The 24,734-nt window shown below is 37.4% G+C and overlaps 3 protein-coding genes across 3 annotated transcripts; 2 read left to right on the top strand and 1 right to left on the bottom strand.

Annotated features, from left to right (window-relative positions):
* The first annotated feature begins 344 nt into the window (after positions 1 to 344).
* On the top strand, positions 345 to 1,283 carry OR4K13 (olfactory receptor family 4 subfamily K member 13). Its single transcript, XM_020989706.1, has one exon. The coding sequence runs from the start codon at positions 345 to 347 to the stop codon at positions 1,281 to 1,283; it is 939 nt and encodes a 312-aa protein (XP_020845365.1).
* Positions 1,284 to 11,171: 9,888 nt separating this feature from the next.
* OR4K14 (olfactory receptor family 4 subfamily K member 14) lies at positions 11,172 to 12,104 on the top strand. The gene has a single exon (XM_020998548.1). It carries the CDS (start codon positions 11,172 to 11,174, stop codon positions 12,102 to 12,104), a length of 933 nt encoding a protein of 310 aa, XP_020854207.1.
* Positions 12,105 to 23,603: 11,499 nt separating this feature from the next.
* On the bottom strand, positions 23,604 to 24,518 carry LOC110216717 (olfactory receptor 4Q2-like). The gene has a single exon (XM_020998674.1). It carries the CDS (start codon positions 24,516 to 24,518, stop codon positions 23,604 to 23,606), a length of 915 nt encoding a protein of 304 aa, XP_020854333.1.
* Positions 24,519 to 24,734: the final 216 nt, after the last annotated feature.

The raw sequence follows: 24,734 nt of genomic DNA, 5'->3' as shown, positions 1-24,734 counted from the left end.
GCTACACTAGGAGTCAGTAAGACCTGGGTTCAAATTTGATCTCAGACACTTACTGTGTGACACTGGGCAAGTAATTGAACTACTGTTTCCCTCCGTTTCTGTAGGGAATAATAATAGCATCTGCCTCCCAGGGTTATTGTGGTAATCAGATGACATAATGTATATAAAGTCCTTGATACATCTAATAAATACTTATTTTATTCCTTCTAAAACCAAAGAAGATGAGGGCAGTTAATTTTACAATGTATTGGATAATAGCATTGGATATCAATATTCCTTTTCAATAATTACAACTCATTTCTCTATCTCCCTTCTTTCAAACGCTTGGAACGTGGTTCAAGAAAATGGAGCTGGAAAACTATTCTGTAGTGTCTGAGTTCATCTTGCTAGGACTGACCAAATCCCCAAATCTCCAAATTTTCTTCTTCCTGGGGTTTTCTATGGTATATATTGGAATTGTATTAGGAAACCTGCTCATCTTGATCACTGTGACCTTTGACTCTTGTCTTCACACCCCAATGTATTTTCTGCTGGCAAACCTTTCTTTAATTGACATGATCTTGGGCTCCTTTGCTACCCCAAAGATGATTGTGGACTTTCTCCGAGAGCACAAGACTATCTCCTGGTGGGGATGTTTCTCCCAGATGTTCTTTATGCACATTCTTGGTGGAAGTGAAATGATGCTGCTTGTTGCCATGGCAATTGATAGATATGTTGCCATATGTAAACCCCTCCACTACGTGACTATTATGAACCATCGGGTGCTTCTGGGACTGGTATTGACTTCATATGCAGTTGGTTTTGTGCACTCATCAAGCCAGATGGCTTTTATGTTGAATTTGCCTTTCTGTGGACCCAATACTGTGGACAGTTTCTTCTGTGACCTTCCCTTGGTGATCAAGTTAGCATGTAGAGATACCTATGTGCTACAGCTCCTGATAATTGCTGATAGTGGGCTCCTGTCCCTCATCTGTTTCGTTCTTTTACTCTTCTCTTACACAATCATAATCTATTCTGTTCGGCACCGAACCACTGGTGGGTCTTCCAAGGCTCTCTCCACTCTGTCAGCTCACATTATGGTGGTAACTTTATTCTTTGCACCATGTGTCTTCATCTATGTGTGGCCTTGCAGCAGATATTCTGTTGATAAGATACTTTCTGTATTTTATACAATTTTCACACCCTTATTGAATCCCATTATCTATACACTGAGGAACCAGGAGGTAAAGGCAGCCATTAAGAAAATACACAATCGACAAATAAATTCCAAGCACAACTTATAATTGAGAATTTTGAAGAACTTTCTTCTCTGGACATTTTAAAGGAATATAATTTGGCAAAATGACTCTTCTGACAGAAGTTCTTTCTCATTGGAAGGACATCGAAAGTCTTGTAATGAGCTAAGTATCAGAGGAGCTATTTTTTTTCTTTTTGTAATGTCTAAAATATTTCTTTCTCTCAAAGTATATTAGTATGTATGCTGCCCAATGATGAAGCTCTTATCTTCCTTCTAGGTCTGAATTGGCAATGTTCTTCTTTGTATTGAGATCGGAGTGTGTGTGGAGGGGTTTGTGTGTGGGAGGGTGTGCCTGCCAGAGACAGGAACTTGAAGTCATTTCCTCCTTAAAGTCTTCATCCATGAAAGCCACTCCAGGGCATCACAAGCACCATTTCCTAAGAGAACTATTGTCCTTTCAGCAGGAATGCCCTCCAAGAATGTGTCAAGAAATTGTCCTAGATATTTGCTATTCTTTCTGATAAAGACATTGATGATGTCTTTTTGATAAGATGTGAATTCTGTACCATTTCCTTCACTGTCCCACTGTTATCACATTGAAAATTATGGATTGACTCACCACCAAATTATAGACTTGGGCCACCCCCTTGAACACAGCCTTTAAAAGGGACAGTAGAGACAGATAAAGGAGAATTAGAGCTGGGAGGCTAGATAAATAGAAATTGGCTAGACAAACAGAATCAATTCCCTTAAGGGAATTTTATGTATTCACATGGCTCCTTCAGGAATCTATGAGTACCATGGAAAGTATGTGCCTGATGAAAGTGACCAAGATGAAGAATTTCTAGAACCATTCTAAATTCCTAGACTAAGTTTCCTAAATCCATCCATGGAGTTTCAATGCCAACTTGGATGGATCCAAGAAGCAGCAAGGGATAGTGTCATGATTTGGGAAAGGAGTAAGATCAAAACCTTGTCTTCTGCTGGTACATTGCAGGTCTGGAAGAATTTGGGGTTAAATTTCCAGAGTCAAGGTCCTTAATCTTATTTTTGTGACATGGATCTTATTCAAGTCTGGTGAAGTCTATGTGTACTTTTTCAGAATAATGTCATCCCCATCTCAGCTCTATATTTGCATCTCTCTTTGGGTGTAACTGTATCATTTCTATCTCTTCTCCATGTATGTAAGTAATACATGCATTTGCATATTTTCTGCACCATAGAATATGAGCTCCCAGAGGGAAGAGACTGTATTTTTGTCTCTCATTGTCTCTCCAGTTTTTGCATAGTCATGTCACTTCCCTGCTCCTTTATTATCTCTAGGACAAAACACAAATTCCTCAGCTTGGCAAAAAGCCCTCTGCAAACTGTTTCCAACCTACTTTTGTAGATGTGTTTCATATTCCACCTCATTTTAACTTCTTGTGGTTTTGTTTTGTTTTTGTTTTTCATTTTTAGGGACCTGGGTGGGTGGCTGGACCTATAATTCCATACTTCAAGTCTCAGTACAAGCACCACCTTTCATATTATGCCTTTCCTACTTTCCCAAGTTGTGGTCCCCTCAACTACCTTGTATTATTTTGCATGTATATTTGTTCGATATTTATTTCTATATGCACATACTACTTCCTATAACAGAATATAAATCACTTAAAATTTTGCCTTTACATTCCCAGTGCCTGGCATGTAATAGGCACCAAACAAATATTTGTTGAATCATTCATTGATTGATTGTGAATTTGTGCAAGTAACAATCTCTGTAGCCCTCAGGTTCCTCATCTGTAAAAAAAAAAAAAGGTTGTAAAAAAAGATCTTCCTTAAGGTCCCTTCTAGATCTATCTCTAGGATACTATAATTCTTTAAAAAATACTGTCTAAACTGACATCAGTTGTGCAAACAAGATATCTTCATTTTTATATGATACTTGTGTTACCTATGTCATATTTTGTCAGCCATATAGAGTTATATCAATCAATAAGATATACCATTTTTAAAAGTTTTTCTTCTGTGTTATGCATGGAATTATTATGCAGTCATGATGCCCATTCATAATGGCATAAATGTTTGCTCATGCCTTCCATAGTCCATCTTAGTTATATATGAAGAGGAAATGATTTAGGTAAATGAATCTCATGGTGCCATAACAGGCCCCATCTTTTTGCTAGATTCAGTTGTACTTTTTGTAAGGGAGTTGAAGAGCTATTCTATGAGTTGCATAATTTGGCTTATGGAATTTTATTCTGCTCATATGGTTTGGAGACAGCAACAAGTCAGAATCATGTAATCATTACCTTTCAAACAGGCAAGTTTAGCTACTGCGTTTCTGATCCACTCTCAGATGCACTAGAAATGCTTTGGAAATAATATCATGAAGCAGGTAGTTGAATAATCAGGTAGGCTTTGTGGAGAAGACAAGGAAATGTATCTTAGTCATATTAAATTTTAGGTGGCACAGGAGAGCTAATCAGAGATTTTCTGAAGAATATATGTGATTTGAAACTAAATGGGTAAACAAGGAGAATACTATATAAGACATAGAGTAGCAATGAATTTGACATGATAGCTTTTAAATGAAAGCCATCATTAGACACAGCAAATAGTTACAAGGGAAAGAGTGTTGGACTTGGCATCAGGAAGACCTTAATTTAAATATGGCTTCAGACTGTTACCAGTTACGTGACCCTGGGTGAGTCACTTAACCTTACTACCATCATCTGTAAGACATGGAAAATAATAGCACCTTCCTCCCAGGATGGTTGTGGGCCTCAGATGAGATATTTTTATAGCACTTTGCATACCAGAAAGTGTTATACAAATTACTATTATTAATAATAATTAGTAATTGCCAAAATTATTTTATTCAAACTACAAAAAATAAAAAAATTCATCTAGAAGAAGAAAAGGTCCAGAATATCAAGAGAATTAATGAAAAGAAATGTAAGGGAAGGTGGCCTAGCTGCAAAAGATCTGAAATTATGTTATAAAGCAGCAATCATCAAAATGATTTGGTACTGGCTAAGAAATAGAATGGTGGATCAATGGAATAGGTTAGGCACACAAGACACAATAGTCAATGACTATAATAATCTACTGTTTGACAAACCCAAAGATTTCAGCTTCTGGGATAAGAATTCACTATTTGACAAAAACTGCTGGGAAAACTGGAAAATAGTATGGCAGAAACTAAGCATAGACAGAAATCTCACACCATATACCAAAATAAAGTCAAAATGGGTTCATGATTTAGATATAAAGGCTGATGCTATAAGCAAACTGGAAGAACAAGGAATAGTTTATGTATCAGATTTATGGAGAACAGAAAAATCCATTACCAAACTGGAGATAGAGAACATTACAAAATGCAAAATGGATAATTTTGATTACATTCAATTGAAAAGTTTCTGCACAAACAAAGCCAATACAATTAAGGTCAGGAGGGAAGCAGAAAACTGGGAAAGAATTTTTACAACCATAAAGGTCTCATTTCTAAAATATATAGAGAACTGAGTCAAATTTGTAAGAATACAAGTCATTCCCCAATTGATAAATGGTCAAAGGATATGAACAGGCAGTTCTCAGATGAAGAAATTAAAGCCATTTATAGTCATATGAAAAATGCTCTAAATCACTATTGATTAGAGAAATGCAAATCAAAACAACTCTGAGGTACCACATCACACCTATCAGATTGGCCAACAGGAAAATGATAAATGTTGGAGAAGATATGGGAAAATTGGAACACTAATGCACTGTTGGTGGGGTTGCGAAATGATCCAACCATTTTGGAGAGCAATTTGGAACTATACCCAAAGGGCTATAACAATGTGCACACCTTTTGATCCAGAACTTCTAGGGCTATATCCCAAAGAGATCATACAAAAGCGAAAAAAACTCACATGTACAACACTAGTTATAGCAGATCTTTTTGTGGTGGCCAAGAACTGGGAATTCCCCATTAGCTGGGGAATGGCTGAACAAGTTGTGTTATATGAATGTAATGTAGTACTATTATGCTATAAGAAATGATGAGCAGGAGGACATCAGAAAAACTTGGAAAGACTTAAATGAACTGATGTTGAGTGAAGTGAGCAGAACCAGGAGAATATTGTACACAGTAACAGCTGCAATGTTTGACTAATTTTGACAGAGTCATCTCCTCTCAGCAATGCAAGGCTCCAAAACAACTCCAAAGGACTCATGATGGAAACTGCTGTCTACATCCAGAAAAAGCACGATGGAGTCTGAATTGAAGCACATTATTTGATCTTTTTTTTCTTTTCTTTTTTTGTTTGTTTCTTCTTTCTCATGGTTTCTCCCATTGGTTCAAATTCTTCTTTATAACATGAGTAATGTGAAAAATAAGTTCAATATGAATGTATATGTAGAGCCTGTATCAGACTGCATGCCATCTAGGGGTAAGGGGAGGGAAGAGTTGGGGAGAAAATTTGGAATTCAAAATCTTATGAAAGTGAATGTTGAAAACTAAAAAATAAATAAAAAATAATAATTAGTATTGATATTATTATTATAGTATAGTGGAAAGTGTACCAGTTTGAAATGAGAGAACCTGGGTTCAAATTCTAATTCTGCCACCTTCCTAAGGAGGGCAAATCACTTGATTTCTCTGAGATTCAGTTTCCTCATTGTAAAATAAAAGAACTGGACTAAAAACCTTCTCAGATCCCTTCCAGATCTAAATCTAAGATCCGAAAGTCGCAATTGGAAGGCCCTATCTCTCCTTAATTATTGGATCAATGCTCTCTGGGGCCAAGATGGCAAAGAAACACATGCTCCTGATCATGAGACAAAATTACCAAATTACCAAAGCTGTCAGATTCTTTAGCATATCTCTGGAATGAAAGCCCTGAAAAAACTGCTTTAGTAGCAACAGCAAAGTAACTAGAATTCATATAGCATTTTAAGGTTTGTAAAACATTTATACATATTATCTCATTTAATCCTCACAACAACCCTGTGAAGTGTTATTATTGTCCTCACTATACAGATGAAAAAAGTAAGTCTGAGAAAGGTTAAGAGACTCGTGCAAGGACGCAGAGCTAGTAAGTACCTGCAGCAAATTTTGCATTCAGGTCTTCCTGACTCCAAATTCTATGCTATATCCATTGTGCTATCTACCTGCTGAATTTCATTGCCATGTAATATTCAGGACTAGTCTTCAAAATATCTTGATTTTTTTTGCATTGTTCTCCAATACACTTAAACCAAAGATATCATAAATGAAATAAATAAGAATGCATTTATTAAGCACTTACTGGTGTATCAAACACTGTGCTAAGCAATGAGGGTGCAGATAGAAAACTGAGACAGATCCTATTCTCAAAGAGCTCACATTCTACTTAGGAAAGACACCATCTAAAGGGAAGTTTCATTTCATGGCATGTGGGAAGGCCATCTGCCAAAGGGACTCCAAGTAAAGCAGCAGGTGAAATGTAATGCCCCCTGGACCTTGAATTGCAACGTAGATGGACCCTAACCAATGATTGATGGCAACAGAGTTGTGGGTACAAGGTTGGAGTACAGTGGGTTCTGGGTTACCCTGGCAAAGGTAGGGATTTGTGGGGAGGGTATCAGCATCCAGCTGAGACTAGGCAACTAGCACATAAAGTGGGCAATAGGATTTGGGTTGAGAAAGGAGATCCTTCACTCTTATCTTGTGTCATTCATGGGGTGAGACTCAGTATCATTTGAGTTGTGTCTATGAGACTTAAAAATAGATCAGTGGTTCAAATGCTTTTTATATTTAATTTAAAGATCCCCATATTCATAACCTCATAATATGAACTATAGGGGGAAAAAACACCCCACCGGTCCTGGTGTAAGAAAAACACAATTTAGGTGTTACTGACTAGCTGTGTAATCTCAGGTAATTTACTTAATGTCTCAGTCCCCTATGTACCTAATGTCCTCAGTTTCCCTCCCTACCTTATAGAGTTGTTATGAGAAATCAATGAAATCATCTAGTTAAAAGTGTTTTGTAAACTTTGAAGTACTATACAAACATAAGGGATAATGATAACTATCATTGTTGTTAATATTAAAGAACAGGGCTGGAAATTCTGATACTGACACTTGTTGGAGGCATGTTGTGGAGAACTGTAATAACCCAGGCATTTGCTAATAGTTTTGTAGCTACAGTCTTTATGTCACTTTAAAAAGTAGGTCAGTATCGCACAAAGAACACTAGAGTTTGCACATACCACACTCTCAATGGATGCTTCAAAGAAAAAAACTCAACCATTATTATCTGGATAATAATAATTATTTTAATTATCCATATAGTTTCATCTATGTAGACAGTTAACATCAGAAAAAAAATATTTTAGCATTTCTTCCTGTTTTTGCCCTGGGAACAAGAACTTGGTTTATCATTGGCAAGTTACACCAAAATAAGACAACTTATTATTCCCCAGTCTCTAAAATACTACTTGGCCAATCATTTTAGGCTTATTAATTTGATTTGTTTGAAAACTATATATGTCTGTATTACAAAGTTCAGAACATGATTCCCATGAAAGGCAAGAATCTCTGAGGGATCCCCAACCCTTTAAAATGCTCTTTTCCCCCCTGCAGATTGTTTTTTTAAGAGGTAGGTAAAAAAGGATGATTTGAAGTAGGTGGATAGAAAGAAAGATTTTAAAACTCCATAAAGGTAGAATGGTTTTCAAATACTCTGTCCCATAAGAGATGGGAATAGAATTAGCATGAAAGAGGGAAGGAGGAAAAAGGGATGATAATGTGAACATTTGAAAGCTGAGAATCTCATATACTTACTAATGTGCTTTTCATAAAATTGGGCTAAGAGCTGAAACTAGGGAAACATAGTAACGCTTCCATTCAGCTCTCCACAATGAAAGTTGTGTTTTCTGGTGCATTGTATCTGTCACCCAAATAGAATAATCCTTTCATGGAAGTTCATTTTTTTTTAGTTCACTCATTAGCAAGTTATGAAGCTTTTATTTTGAATTAACCAGATAGTCACTTCAACTTTCTACTTCATTTTGCCTTTATAAACACCAATACAGGTAGGCTGTCCTGGACTGTTTTTACATTGATGTTTGAAAGTCTTTTTGATGACAGGGAAAGGTTCTAATAGAAGCAGAGATCATTTAATATTTGGCTACAGTCAGTAAACAGGACAAATACTTGTGAGTGTGCAATACCACCTACGAGACCTACTTTAAGCATTTTTCACCATGGTATATTGTGTAAAACAGTAGACCAAGATGTAAAATCTCTGTCTAGAAAGAACTGTTGCATTGTGATAAATACATTGAATGCACTTGAATTCATTCCTTTGTCTTGACCTACTCCTGTGAAACAAAAGTATCTTTGAGTTGCTTCTACAGAGCTCAGTTTTTTCTAAGGTACTTTCCAGCTATGAATCTGATGCAATGATGATTAACAGCCTATTTTCGCTGCTGAGAAACTTTTATCCCATAGTGTTGACAGATTGCAGGGAGACAACGCTTCCAAAAATACTGATTACAAGTCAGTGGACAGAACTCTAAATGTGGGGTCTACTTCAAGGATTTGCCAGCTTCCATTTCACAATATTTATCTCTCCCCTTTTGCTTTTCCCCTTCATTTTCTGGTCTCCCTAATTTCCCTCTTTCCATTTTTTTCTTTCCTCTTCCTCTTTCTTTAGTGTTTATTTTACACTTTGAAATTTAGGAAATTAATGCTATTAGGCATCACCCAAATAGCGACCCCTGAAAGCCATGAGGTGGGGAGGAGGAAGGAAGGCAGGCAAGGTGTTTGCTGAAAAATCTGTTTTAATGTTGTTTTTAATTGGTAAGGAGTAAGAAGCAGTTTCCTGAAATACGTATTTGAGGGCATCAAATGTGAATATGATTGGGAGTCTCAATAGTATGTTTAAATAATTCTACTAACATCACAAGAGTTTCACTTTTGTCAAACTCATATTTTTTTTAAAGGTACAGAAATATTCTCTCTATCAGCCCAACAATAACACAGCTTTCCTGACTTGTGTCAGTTGCCTCAGATCTCTTTAAATTTTAAGCTTTGTATTGGGTTTTTGTGGGAAGTAAAAGGAACTATTCCTGTTAAAAAGGATTTTTTTTTCTTATGTAGCCCAGTCATTGGAAAATATAAGCTCAATCCCTCTGTCAGCATCTATGGTTTCAAAATGAAAAAGATTAGGCATTTATTTTAGAAATTTATGTTAATGTAGGTGAGTAATTAAAGTAGTTTAAGCAAAATCAAAGCAAAAAAATAGCATAAAAATGATGAGGGGAATTTGGAAGCCAATTGTGAGCCAATGGAATTATTTCCTGGGAAGACCAAATTTCTCTCTTCAGCTTAGTTCCATTTTCTAGGTCTTATACTTAAAATACAATTTTACTTCTCAAGCAATGACATGTGCACAGATTAGAAGAGTCATGATATTTAGGAAGCCTTTGAACTTGAAAAGTTCTTATGAAAGTTCATTTATTCAATTTGATTTCTTGTTTTTCTAGGATGCCTTCCTTTTTGTATTTAAGAAATCTTGTAGTATTATCAAGGAGACAAGCTACCCCTTATCACTTACCTTTCTCATTTTCTCTTCCAGTCTCTGACAGTATAGGATAGTGTGTTTAGTGATCCCTTTAAAACAGTGGTACTGCAGAACAGGGTAAATACTCATTTAATTAAAAAAAAAAAACAAGTCTTTCCTATATGATTTTTATTTAGAGGAGTGAGATGAAGTATGCTTTATCTGAAGTTTTGTAACAATTAGCTGTGCTATATTGTATTAATATATTTCATAGTAAGCACAGAATCACTTGGCACCCCTGTCCCTCAAATAGAGGTGGAGAACTTCAGGGCTTGAGATCAAATCAATTCTTAACCTGAATTTCATCTAGTCTTCAGGGTATTATTATTATTTCAGTCATTGCTGTCAGCAGCCCATAATTTCCATATGGGCAAGTTGTTCTGATTAACCCATTCAGAATGGATACTAAAATAATTAAAAATTTAAAGGTTAAGATAGTCAGAGAGCTATGAATAATAACTCATAGACTAATTAGAATATTAAAGAATAGTAAACAGCAGATATGAATTTATAAAGCTTAAATCTCTATCCCACATGAATAGGGAATCCTCTAGTTAGCACATCAGTGCCTTGTGAACCTCTGTATCTCTACAGGTCTTTCATTTTCTCACCTTACCACTATCTCCTTCTACTTTCTTCCACTGTCTCTTTCTGTATGTGTCTTGTATTTCCTATGCATTCTTTCTTACTGTTTCCTTATAAATTTCCTTCATCTGGCCAATTGCAATTTGAAGTTACTCAAAAATCTAGTAGTGAAGTATTTATTTTAGTAAATATTAAGTTATAAATTTCTTAATAGACTTATTGATTTATAAAATTATTAAATACTATTATTATCAAGCTCAATGAATAAAGTTTTGTCTTCTTAATTAAAAGGAAGGCAGATGAGTTAAACACTATATATTTTTACCTACAAGGAAAAAAATTCTTAAGGTAAATTGTGTATATACCTCTTGATTTGATTTTTTATTCTTATTTTACAAATGAAGAGGCTAATGTCAGTGACTCATTCACATTCATGTGGCTCATAATATACTAGAACTGTTATTGGGACTCTGGTCTTATAACTCCAAGTCTTTGTTATTTCCACTATACTCTGCAATAGGAAAATTAATACAAGTATTTCCAACTCCTTGCCCTGTTGGGTGGGAGTGGGAGGAAGAAAAGGTTTCTAGAATGCAATCATCATGGAAGAGAGTTATTTCTAAGAACTCCTGAAGAAAGAAGATTATCTGTTGGGGTTGGGAATCAGGATACAGTGAACATAACCTCTTTTCTCCCTCCTCCAGCTATTCTTCATTCTATTTCAAATTCTTTTATCTTTAGATAGATTCAGAATGAGGTTTGAGGACTGAGTCAATGGATCAGCAAAACTATTCAGTGGTGTCTGAGTTTGTGCTGAGTGGACTCTCCAGTTCCCTCCAACTCCAGTCTTTCTTCTTTGTATTTTTTTCTCTGATCTACATAGCCACTGTGCTGGGCAACCTCCTCATTGTGGTCACGGTGATCTCTGAGCCCCAGCTTCATTCCTCTCCCATGTACTTCCTGCTGGGCAACCTCTCTTTCCTGGATATGTGGCTGGCCTCATTTGCTACCCCCAAGTTGATCAGGGATTTCCTCAGTGAGAAGAAACTCATTTCTTTTGGGGGATGCATGGCCCAGATTTTCTTCCTGCATTTCATTGGTGGTGCTGAGATGGTGCTGCTGGTCTCCATGGCCTATGACAGATATGCAGCCATATGCAAACCTTTGCATTATATGACCATCATGAGCCGGAGGACATGCATTGGACTAGTAACCATTTCATGGGTTATTGGTTTTATTCACTCTATCAGCCAAGTAGCCTTTACTGTGAATTTGCCTTATTGTGGGCCAAATACTGTGGACAACTTCTTTTGTGACCTTCCTCTTGTGATCAAGCTTGCTTGCACGGACACCTATGTCCTGGGGATATTGATGATTGCTGACAGTGGGTTGCTATCTATGAGCTGCTTCCTACTTCTCATGATCTCTTACACAATCATCCTTGTTACTGTATGGCAGCATTCAAGGGGGAGTGCATCCAAGGCTCTTTCCACTTGTTCTGCCCATATCACGGTGGTAACACTCTTCTTTGGTCCCTGCATCTTCATTTATGTGTGGCCCTTCAGTAGGTTCTCTGTGGATAAGGTCCTGTCTGTGTTTTATACTATTTTTACTCCTCTCTTAAACCCTACAATCTATACTTTGAGAAATGAGGATGTGAAGACAGCCATGAAAAAACTAAGGGCCCGGCATATAACTTTTCATTGATTCCCAGGTGACTTTCTTGATGAATATGCCCCTGCTCCCACTCTAGCTTAGAATAGTCTTTATCAATTTGCAGATTATTTCTATTTAATCTGATTTGATTCTATGGTTTTATATTGCATTGATATAATGAAATTTGAGATGCATTCTGTTTTAGGAATATCCTTATAAGTGGTCAAAAGCCAAAGACACTATTCATGTTGTATCATCTTCAAAAATCTTAGACTTTTGTAACATGTAGCCTTTTTGTAAAGCACGAGTTCACTGTTACCTAGACTGTTTAATGATTATGATGCTTTACATTTAGAGAGGGAGGGAGTGTTGTGTAGTGCATTGTGAACTACCTATAGAGTCAGGAAGACCTCAAATCAAATATACTGCCTATATGACTCTGGACATGTCAATTAAATACCTCAGTCAACTCTAAGATTCTAAGTTGCAGGGTAGTTGTAGATTTACATTGGTAGAAGTTTCCTCACGAGGAATTCTCTTTACAAACGAAATCACAAGACTGGGTCAAAGAAACAAATGAAATATATGGGGCTTTAATAGGTATAAGACATTTTATTTAAATAATCTCATTTGATCTTCACGGCAACCCTGTGAAGCAGGTATTTAAGGTATTATTATCCCCATCTTAAAAATGAAGAAGCATAAACTCAGAAAAAAGTTAAATCATTTACCGAAAACCACATAACTAGCTGGTATAAAAGATGAAACTTATACTTAGGCACTCTAAGTCCTATTTTTTTTTCTATTATGATACATTGCCTCCCAAACAATCTGGCAATGAAACAGAAAAAAAACAATTGAACTGCTATGATTGTTTCACTAATATCTTTGATTTGGAAAAGATCTATCTAACAGCCTGATATAAACACAGTCATAGGCTTTTACAAGATTAATAGAAAGTAGAATATTAGAAGTGGAAAGAACCACAGAGACCATCTAGTCCAACCCTCCCATTTTACAGGCAAAGAAACCTGAGGTGCAGAGCAGTCACTTCCTTCGTCAAATCAAACAATGTTAGTGGCCTAGGTAAGACCGGCTACAGCTCTGACTTCCTGATTCTCAGTTCAATGTGGGTAGGGTTCTTGACTTGGAATTAAGAAGATGTGGGTTCCACCTTTGACACTCATAAGAGAATTGAACACAAGTAAGTCATTTAACTTCTCTGAGCCCCAATTTCTTTATTTGTAAAATGGAGATAGAAAAACTTGTTGTCATATTTTGTAAATTTTAAGGTGCCCTGTAAATGTCACTTATTATTATTGTTACTTTTTGTGGTTGTTTTTGCTGTGATTGTTGTTATTTCCAGTGCACCATACTTCCTAGTATGACAGAGTAGAAAGAACGGCGGATATTTTTTTCTGCTGTCAATTCTTGAGTAGCTATAGATATCATAGGCTATCATAGCATATCATATTATCATGATCTTAAGAACATGGATCCTTCTGAGCTCTAAATCTATGATCCTAAGATATCAAGTTCAACTCTTTCATTTTTCATATAGGGAATATGAGGCTCAATGAGGATATGTGTATTGCAAGGTCACACAACTAGGAAATGTCTGAGATGGGATTCAAACCCAGCTTTAGCCTGACACCAAGTCCAGATCTCCAGACATTACATGTGTTTTGCCCATAGCTATCACTAGTACAGGATGCACCTTAGCCATGTATAGGATGGATTAGTCATAATGATGATGAGAGGTTTTTATCTTATGTCATCCACTCTTTGTAGCTCCAGCTCCCAGTGAGAGCTAACTGATATTGAAGGGGAAAAAATATGAAATTGTATTTTGGTTTTTGTGGGTTTTTTTCTATATAGTTACCAGGACTACATGATGATTAAACTCTTAGCTAGAGTTTTAATGAATATGAAACTGGGATCCAATGAGTTAGCACACAAAACCATCTACACAAATAATATATTCAGCTTCCAGAATATGTAAGTAGGCTTGTATTCAAAATCATGGCTTTGAAATATGGGATTTACCTATTCAGAGCTTCACTGTGAATATCACTTGCTAAGATGAATTGATTCGAGTAGCTATTGCTCAATAAATCAATGTTCTCTCTTAATGGTCTATAAGCTCATTGAAGGCTGAGATTGCATCATAAGTTCTCTATAATCACTAGTTGAATGTTCAACAAAAATTTATAAAGTACATACTCTGTGTAAAACCTTGGGTTAATAGTGCTGGAATACAGAAGGGGGAAAAAAGACACAAGAAGTTTTCTTAAGCATCTTGCATACTACTTAACATCTCTGGGATGTGAACCATCTAGTCTTATGAGTAAGTGGTATGCATGATTTCAGGGATCTCCAGATATTACACTCCATCTAAGAAGTCTATCTCACAGTTTCTCATACTACTTTGGAACATATTCCTTTGGAAATGGAAAGCTATACTATCTTTAAGAATCTAATCCTTCTTCAAAAATAGGATTACATCACAGACTTTTGTCAACTCTAAGACTAGGATGCAGAATCATTGTCTGAATAAAGGCATTTGACAAGGATGGGGAGACTAGGTAAGAGGAAAAGGAGATAACAAAATGTCAAAAACTGACTTTCAATTTTTGCCCTTGCCTGACTCTAGATATAGTGCTCTAAAATCCAAGATTGTGATTGATTTTCTATAGAATAATTAGAACTCTCCTGTATTTACATGGATAGAACCTGTATTGCTCCCCCCTCCAGTTATTGATTTGTGTATATAAATAACTGAACTTCGCGTGTCTATGATATTAGAACTGAGAGTAAGCGGGTGCAATTAAACAATCACAAGCTTCAGTGTTAAAAATTGTAATGAATTAAAACAATTCTGAGGTGTCACCTCCTACCTATCAAATTGGCTAATATGACAAAAAAGGAAAATTATAAATGTTGGAGAAGATGTGGGAAAATTGGAGCACTAATGAATGCATTGTTGGTGGAGTTGTGAACTGATCAACCATTCTGGAGAGCATATTGGACCTAAGCCGAAAGGGCTATAAAACCATACATACCCTTTGATCCAGTGATTCTACTACTAGTTCTGTATCACAAAGAGATCATAAAAAGGGGGAAAGGATCCACATATACAAAAATACTTACAGCAGCTCCTTTTGTGGTGGCAAAGAATTGGAAATTGAGAGGATGCCCATCATTTGGGGAACGGCTGAACAAATTGTGGTATATGAATGTAATGGAATACTATTGTGTTATAAGAAATGTTGAGCAGGCAGATTTCAGGAAAACCTGGAAAGATTTACATGAACTGATGCTGAGTGAAGTGACCAGAACCAGGAGAACATTGTACACATTAATAGCAACATTGTGCAATGACCAGCTTTGATAGACTTAGCTCTTCTCAGCAATACAATGATCTAAGATGATTCCAAAAGACTCACAGTGGAAATGCCATCCACATCCAAAGAAAGAACTATGAAGTCTGAGTACAGATTGAAGCATACTATTTTCTCTTTTTTTGTTTGCTTTTTCTTTCTTGTGGTTTCCCCCTTTTGTTCTTATTCTTCTTTCAGAACATGACTAATGTAGAAATGTTTAATATGATTATACATGTATAACCTGTATCAGATTGCTTGCTGTCTTATGGGAGGGAGGTGGAAAGAACAAAATATTTGAAACTCAAAATCTTATAAAAGTGAATGCTGAAAACTAAAAAAGAAAGGTATTTTGCATTTGATTTTTATACTCATAAATTGCTCTCCATGTGGATTTTTACTAAACACAGTATCTTTTTACCAGATTGACTTTACTTTTTTAAAATTATGAACTTTACAGTTAACAAAAACAACAAACATATAAACAAATCTAACTTGAAACCTAGGGCAGAAATCAATGAATTACTAAACAACAAGCAAGGGAAGACAATGTTTTTGCCCTACACCCCCTTCCAGGACTTCTAGAATTTATCTTCCTTCCTTCCTTCCTTCCTTCCTTCCTTCCTTCCTTCCTTCCTTCCTTCCTTCCTTCCTTCTTTCCTTCCTTCCTTTTTTTCTTCCTTGCTTCCTTTTTTCTTCCTTCCTTCCTTTTTTTCTTCCTTTTTTCCTTACTTCCTCCTCTCCCCTTTCCTTCCTATTATACGTAGTTCTAGTTATGCTGATTTCACTCTGTACTATTTCATATTGGTATGTTTTGCATAGTTCATATTCATGATTTTAATGCAACCATCACATTCTATGTTATTAATATTCCATAATCTATTCAGCCTAAGGCAATGTCTTAGGTATGTAGTGTACATGAATATATATATATACATATATATATATATATATATATATATATATATATATGTATATAGTGTGTGTGTGTGTGTGTGTGTGCGTGTGTGTGTGTGTGTATCTATATCTATCTATCTATAGATAGATAGATATAGATATATAAGCACACACATGTATGAATCAATGAAAAGGAATTAAATATTTACTGTGTTCAAGAGTTTATGGAAAGTATTAAGGGATACAAATGCAAAAGAGACAGTTCTTGCTTTCAAGGAGTTCACATTTTAATAGAAGGAGATAACACATATTAAATGATGGGAAGTACTATTCCCACTTCCTAAAATAGCACATCAGGGACTATTATGTTAAAATCCAAATACAATGGCTTCACTATCACTTATTCTAGCCTAAATAAACTTGGAAAGGCTCACACCAGTAGGGTGACCAACTGACAAATTCTTTGACCATGGCACATAACTACCAAAATAATCTTAAGCCAAAGGTCTGACCATTTTAATGCTCAACAATGTTTAAGTGCCTTCCTTTTGTCATGAGTATTAAATGCTGACTCCCCTGTCTCACTTCTAATGTCCCAGATAAATTGGCTTGGAGTTACTGCTTCAGGCTTATTTATATATACTCCTCACCTCACATAACACACACACACACACACATATAAACACACACACACACACACACACACACACACACACACCCCCACAAACTTGACATTCTGACCAAACTGGCCTACTAAGTGTTGTCTTAATTTAGCATTCCATTTCCCATCGATGTACTTTTATAGAGGTTATACTCTAGGCATAAGATGGCCTTGTCTTACCTCTGACTCTGAGAATCCTTAGCTTCCTTCGAGACTTAGTTCAGGTAACACTGCCTAAGACAGACCTTTTCTAAGAATGATCTTTCCTTACTCAAATTGCATTATACTTCTCTGCCTATTCCTTCCATTGCATGTCCTTAAGAAAACGGAATTTCCTTGAGCACAAGAGCTGCTTAATTTTTGTCTTTGTAATCCAGCACCTATCCTAGTACCTTGGTATATGGTGCATTTCATATGTTTATTTATTTGAAGAAGCTGAGGTCCAAAGAAGGAAAATGATTTGCCCATGGTCACATAGCAGGTAAGAATCAGAAAATGGATTTGAATCCAGATCTTGTAGCTCCATGTTCTAGATTTTTCCCACGATATCCTAGTCTCTGATTGGCTGAGGGAAAGGCACCATTTGGCTGACTTTATAACAAATTCACAGAATACTTGGCAATCATTCAAATTGTTTTGTAGTATGAAGAACTCAGTCATCAGAAAACTAATGATGTGCGGATGAGGCAAGGGTGTGCTGGCAAATATTTAACAACTGGCTCTCAATTTCTTAGCTTAATTTGTGTTAGTAACATTTTTTCAGCACATTCTTAAGTTTAGACAATCAACAAAACCCTGAACCTTGAAAGAAGCCAGGAAAGCAGGAGGTGGAGATAAGGAGGTAGAACGTTCTGGGGATAGGAGTCAGCTGGTGAAAAGATAACGCATCACCCTCAATGTCATCACTGTTCTGCTCACCAAAGCCTTGACTGACACCACCTTCTTCAACCTCCTGTCCCCTCTGATAGGAAGGCTGGAGGGTGGAATACCAAATTCCTCCCAAAGCTTCCTTCGTAGAGGGCAGAAACTGGATTTTGGGTTCACTCCATTCTGCATCTGCTGACCTGCTTATTTTTTTTTTTATTCCACAAAACAAGAAAGTCCTGCCAGGTACCCCTTGGGGGCCCCTTCCTGTCTTTTTCAAAATGTTGTCTGCCTCCATTAGATTGTGAGCTCCTTGAAGGCAGGAACTGTCTTTCTTTTAATTAATTGTATCCCTAGTGATTAGCACAGTGCTTGGCACATAGTAGGTGCTTAATAAATATTTATTGGACTGGAGAGATGGAAGGCTATATGTGAGGAACAGAAAGAAGACCATTGTTTCTGGAGGTTAGATTACAGGAAGAGGAGTAAAATATAAGAAGGTTAGGATGATAGAAAGGGGTCTAGTTATGATGGGCTTTCAAGGCCAAACAGATTTTATATTTGATCCTGGAGGAAATAGGAAACAACAGAGTTTATAAGATAGAGGAGTGACCTGATCAGATTTGAGCTTTAGGAAAATCACTTTGACAGCATGATGGACGAGGCATTAGAGTATCAGAGTGGCAGGAGACTAGAGGGAGACTAATAAAAGGGTAATATTATAGTCCAGGCATGAAATGAAGAGGGTCTGCACCAGGGTGGCAATTGTGGGAGTGGAGGTAAGGAGATGTATACAAACAATATTGAGGAGAGAGAAACAAATTAAGGATCACAGATTAAGATTTGAATGGGACCTCAGATGTCATGTTCATTACAATCCTGTCATTTTGCAGATGAGAAATTGAAAGAAAAATGGTTAAGAGATTTCTCAAGATCACACAGGTAGTGAGGGGCAGATAAGAAATATGAGTCCAGGCTCTCTGACTGAATGCTTGGAATTCTTTCTGTGTCACCATAGTGCCTCCTGCATTTGTGGGTCTAGGAGCAAGGCAGGAATAAATGAAATAAGGAACTCTAGACAGGATTTTAAAAACACCATAGCAACATAAATATTTCTTGTCATCCAATCCTAAAATATATAATAACAAATTGATTCCTCTAATGGTCATCTAAATGATTTCTGTTACTTTTTTTCCCCTTTGTTCTTCTTTTGACACAGTTTCCAAATATGATGACTTTGCCTTCTTCCATTTGTAGAGGATCTCAATTTCAGCTTCTAAGCTCCCTCATCTCTTTTATCTGCCGCAATTGTTTTCATTATTTTTGTCTGATCTCAGCTGATACTGAGAAAAGCCCATTCCACTCACCTCCTGTTCTTTCCAGGCAAATATTCCCTTTCCCAACTGTCTCTTCCACTCCCCTTCATGATTTCATGAGAGACTATCATGTCTTGCTCCTAGAAATAGCTTTGTTGTGCCATCACTAAATTTTCCTAGGAAATAATGTGCTCGGTAGCACTTAACTGTGAGACTATAGTTACCTCCCGACAGAATATCTGAACATTTATTTTCATTCTTCCCTCTAATTTCAAGCATCCTTGAATCTGAATCAATGTCATCCTCATATTCCTCATCTCCCTTCATAGCTAACTTACTGTCAAGGTCCTCTAGGGAAGGAGATCCTCCTTCGATATTCCAAGCCAGCATTTCAAATAGCTTTAGAAACTTGGCTTACAATCTTGATTATTAAGTTTAAATTCATTATTCCAACCCTTCTTAGGCAATGTAGTAAATGGAGGCAATACTTTTCTAGTCTTCAGATGTGCATGATTTTCCTGCAATGAAAGTTGCATTGTTTAGAACTACCTTTCCCAGATTAAGCAGCTCTGCCTGTAAACATTTCTCCTTTTTTCCCTTAAAAATGATTTATTGACTCTTAGAAAAAGATCACTATCATTTCCCAATACCACCCCCACCCAATATAATCATTTCTTATGACCAAGAAGTACAGTTAAGTAAACAAAATATTAACCCATGTCATTATGGAACCAGTTTGGCTGAAACACAGAGTGCATAAAGGAGAATAATGTTCATACTTTCTAATCTACCTGCAAATGTAGGAAAGAGTCTAAAGGCTTTAGATTCCAAATAAAGACATTTATTGTCAGGTAGAGATGTGGCAAAAACCTAAAGAAAGGTAGAGGCCATATAAGTGGAGAGAAGGGGATCAGGGAAGTGATGTGAAGGTAGAATCCACAATTGATTAGATACGAGGGGTGAGAAAATGGGTAGACTTAAACTGTTGAGGGCCGATCTTAAGAGTCTGATAAGGGTTTAAGATCCAAGGCAGAGTTTGACCTCTGCTCAGGCTTTCACCCCAAAGGGCTCGGGGATTAAGTGGTATGGCTCCCCAAATTCCTTCCTGATAAAGAGGTCTCTGAGACATCCCTTCTCTCTGTTTGAACCTTAGGTTTACATATTTACTCCTCTATGCAGGTGGCGCCTAGGCGCCTGGGAAAACCTTGGAATCTACAGCCCAATCTAGGAACCCTGATAAGGAGGAAATTTATGATTGTTACATCCTCAGCAGATGTTCTGGGGAGTATCTCACGGGGAGGACTCTTTGAAGTTGGCTAGATCTTCCCTATATATTCTGTGCCCTCAGATGAATAAACTGAGTCAGTAATTCTACTCCGCCTGGCCCATGTCATAAGTTATTTCACGCCTCTCCGTTCGGTGTACAATCTGGTTGCGGGCGACATTAAACAACTTAACTTAAAGACTTTTAAAGAACCTGAGCAACTTGAATCTTCTTCCCAGACCAAACAGAAAGATTTCCAGAAACTTACTCCTTTGCCATATGTGATCTCTAAGCTTGGGCCCATTTTTCCTTGGACTCTGTATATGGTCGAGGAAGGGTATATTTCATACTTTTCTGGGTGGATGTTTTGCATGAATTATTCTTACTATGTCACTTTAGAGTTCTAATAGTAAATTGACATCTCTTTCTAAGAGCTAATATAGTCTGGCTTACAATGAACCCATAATCATGGTAGCAAGAATACCAGACACACTTCTTTTTTTTTAGGCAATTAGGGTTAAGTGACTTGCCCAGGGTCACACAGCTTATAAATGTCAAGTGTTTGGTCTGAGGTCAGATTTGAACTCAGGTCCTCCTGACTTCAGGGCTGGCACTCTATCCACAGCACCACCTAGCTGTCCCAAAAAGACATACTTCTAACCCCTCAGTGCTACCCCAAGAGCCCTAAAGCAATATGGTACCCATGTTCTTTGGGCTGGATTCACAAGTGTAAGTAGGAGCTTAGACAGCAGTCTCCTCAGTATAGGTAATATCTACCTGTTGTACCGAGAAATCAGCAAGTGAGACCCAGACATAATTTAAAATGTGGATTTATTAGCATGGCTGCAAGGGGTATGCACACCCAAATCAAGCAACTCCAATCAGGGGTCGAGCTAGGGTTTATATGGAAAAGAGCATGGGAAGAAAATGCAAGGAACACTGATGAGGTAATTGAAAGGTGCAGGTGTCTTTGGGGGCTATGGATGGGAAAGTGCAAGGAGTATACCAGACAGGCAGGGGGATGGGTCTTTGGAGCGTGGCAGGAGGAAGAGTCCTTGGGCTGGCCAAGGACACCCCTCTCCCTCTGTCTTGATAAGAGAATGCTCTGCAACAAGGGAAAGCTTTCTCACAACACAGGAACTTACTAAGGAATTGGGAGGCTTCCAGAGACATGATCTGAGGGCTGGGGCCTGAGCAGCCCAGCTCTGTGTAGCTGTACCAGGGAGACAGATATGGGTCATGCTGAGGCCCATGCATGAATAACTGCTAGGCACAGTGTCCTTGGGCTGGGGGGTAGTTGTCAGAGACAGTGTTTCTGAGACTAGGGAGAAATTGGGGCACAAGTACAAGCACCCAAGCACCCCATCATTACAGGTTAGAGAGCACACAAACCAGACCTGGTGTCCTGGTCTCTGGTATAAGCACAATTATCTAAAGCAATTGTATTGCAGGCTTTCTTATCCATTTGCGTTGGAGGTATGGGCTGTGCTGAGCTATGCAAGAGTACATATCACTATTGTTTAGATTTAGGAGGAAAGAGGTCTGGGTCAAGATTAAGCAGTAATTTCTGCTTTCTGTGGCTTAAAGGGCCCTACTACCTAAAATGGTAAAATAATGTTCTGCATTACACTTTGAAATTAATTTGTATAATCACAACCATCACTAGTATTGCCATTCACCAACACCATCATCAACTATTCCAGATTTATTATAGGTAACCATAATGTGTCGTAGATCATGAAAAGTTTATTGTCAGTGATCTCTAAAAACTTATATGCTAAGATGAAAACACAAACATATATCAAGTTTCCTTTTTTTAACCAAAGAAACATTATTTTAATTTAACTGGTATTTTTGTCACTTGTATAGTGGAGGTAAGATGTGACATTACAGTTACCAGTCGTATTGGGAGAATAAGATTGGAAATTAAAAAAAAAAAAGAAAGGAGAAGACTCAGCTAATACATTCATATGTGTTATATACTAAGCAGGATTTTTTTTTGGGAGGGTGGGAAGAGGGAAGGAGGAAATGGAAGATATCAGGAACAGTAAGAACAACAGTCATTAAAGGTTATTAAAAGTAGAGGTTAAATGATTTTTCCCAGAAATGTACAGCCTTGACAGAGGGAAAGTTTGAACATGGACTTTTCTGAGCCCAAGTAACTCTTTATCTACAAGACAAAATGAGATCTAAGAATCTAGGTTATAGTGGTGAGAGAATGATATGATCTGTGCTGTGAAGAACAGTGAGATGTGCACACACAACTATAAAACAAGCAGCTGGTGTCAGTGCATAAGGTCTAGAGTCAAGAAGACTTGAGTTCAGATCTGACCTCAAATACTATCTGTGTGATCTTGAACAAGTCACTTAACCTCTATTTGCCCCAGTTTACTCAACTATAAAATGTGGATAATAATAGCACTTACCTCACAGGGTTGTTGTGAGGATAAAAAAAAAAAGATAAAGATTTGTAAAGCACTTGGCACAGAGACTGGCTTTATACAAATATTATTATTACATAGCAAATTGATGACATATAGTCACAAAATGCTTTGAGAGTCCAAAAGAGTGATGGTATATTACTTTTGGATTAGGGAATTGTAGACATTTCACTGGAAAATATAGCATTAGAGCTGGGCCTTCAATGACATGAAGGATATCAACAGGTATAGCTGTGGTAGGAGAGCATTACTGATTTAGGAAATGGTGTAGAGCAAAAGCAAAATGAAGGAAAGGAATGATGCTTTTGGGGAAGATTGATTAAATTTGGCTGGAGGATAGAGTGCCTGAGGGGATGTAGAGGGAATAAAACACTGATGACAGTTTTGTCTTTTAACTTCAAGCTAGGTTTGGACTTTGGTAGGCAATGGGGAACCCTAGAGTGTTGTGGTTTTTTTTTTTGAGTGACATAATGATTAGATCTTTGCATTAAAAAGACACAATAGGTGACAGAATGACAATTTATAAAAGACAGCAGTTGGGACTAAATTCCATTTAATTCTAACAGCAACAGGGTGGAGAACAACGGTGCAGGGAAATCAAAAGATTAAATTACTGTCTTAATGTTCACTCCTAGGAGACTCAAAATTAGTACTCCCAACATCGGGGTTAGCATGTAACCTGTTTATGTAACCCCCACCTTTTCATGACTGGCTTTCACCAGGTAACTCACCATTTGACCCAGACTTTCCTCATTGCTGATTTGACTTCTTTGTTCCTTAGGGTATAGATAAGTGGGTTCAACATGGGGGTAATGACATTGTAGGACACAGAAACTAACTTGTCTACAGAGAAGGTAGAGAAAGGTCGAGCATAAATGAAGATACATGGCCCAAAAAAGAGTGTGACTACCATGAGGTGGGAGCCACAGGTGGAAAGTGCCTTGCTTCGCCCCTCCTTGGAACGTATCTTCACCAAAATGGCAGTGTAAGAAGAAATTAAGACTACAAAGCAACTGGTGGAGATTAAGCTACTGTTGGACACCATCAACAATTCAATGACAAAGGTGTCTGTGCAGGCAAGTTTAATGACTGGAGGGACATCACAGAAGAAGTTGTCATCCCGGTTTGGTCCACAAAAAGGCAGGTGGACAGTCAGGATTGTTTGGACTGTAGAGTGAACAAAACCACCCATCCAGGAGGCAATCACTAACACACAACATATTTCTCGGTTCATGGTGGTGGTATAGTGAAGAGATCGACAGATAGCAACATAGCGATCATATGCCATAACTGTGAGCAAGAACATCTCAGCTGCACCAATGACATGCAAGAAAAAAAGCTGTATCATGCATTGTCCATAGGAGATGAGCTTCTCTTCCACCAGGAAGTCGAATAGAAGTTTGGGAGTAGTCACTGATGAATAGCACAGGTCCAAGAAGGAGAGGTTGCCAAGGAGGAAATACATTGGGGTTGAATGCAGATGGGCTTCAGAGGCCACTGTGACCATGATGAGTAAATTGCCCACCCAAGTCAAAACATAGAAGAAGAAGAACAACACAAAGAGCCCTGCTTGTCCTATAGGTGTCTGCGACAGTCCTGCTAGAACAAATTCTTGTACCACTGTTTGGTTCCCCTGCCCCATTACAGTTGGCTCCACCTATACAAAAATATTAAAGAATAGGAATCAGAAACACGTAATGAGAGGGAATAGGGAACGTCAAGTCTAGAATCTGCTGTACCATAAATGACCTCATTTCTTTATGGGGCCTACCATATTTTTCCTCCTTCAGTATGTTTTCCCCAAATAAAACAGTGAGATAGGTGAAGTTTATATTTGGGTTCCCAGCCTTCTGATCTG

The sequence above is a fragment of the Phascolarctos cinereus genome, unplaced genomic scaffold, assembly GCF_003287225.1.
Source record: "Phascolarctos cinereus isolate Bilbo 61053 unplaced genomic scaffold, phaCin_HiC Scaffold_3;HRSCAF=262, whole genome shotgun sequence".
Taxonomy (NCBI): Eukaryota; Metazoa; Chordata; class Mammalia; order Diprotodontia; family Phascolarctidae; genus Phascolarctos; species Phascolarctos cinereus.
Note: the sequence above shows the minus strand (reverse complement) of the source record. Positions and strands in the feature narration are given on the sequence as shown.

Excerpts from the sequence above, each read along its gene's own strand:
- OR4K14 (XM_020998548.1), top strand. The coding sequence starts at position 11,172 with ATGGATCAGCAAAACTATTCAGTGGTGTCTGAGTTTGTGCTGAGTGGA.
- OR4K13 (XM_020989706.1), top strand. The coding sequence starts at position 345 with ATGGAGCTGGAAAACTATTCTGTAGTGTCTGAGTTCATCTTGCTAGGA.
- LOC110216717 (XM_020998674.1), bottom strand. The coding sequence starts at position 24,518 with ATGGGGCAGGGGAACCAAACAGTGGTACAAGAATTTGTTCTAGCAGGA.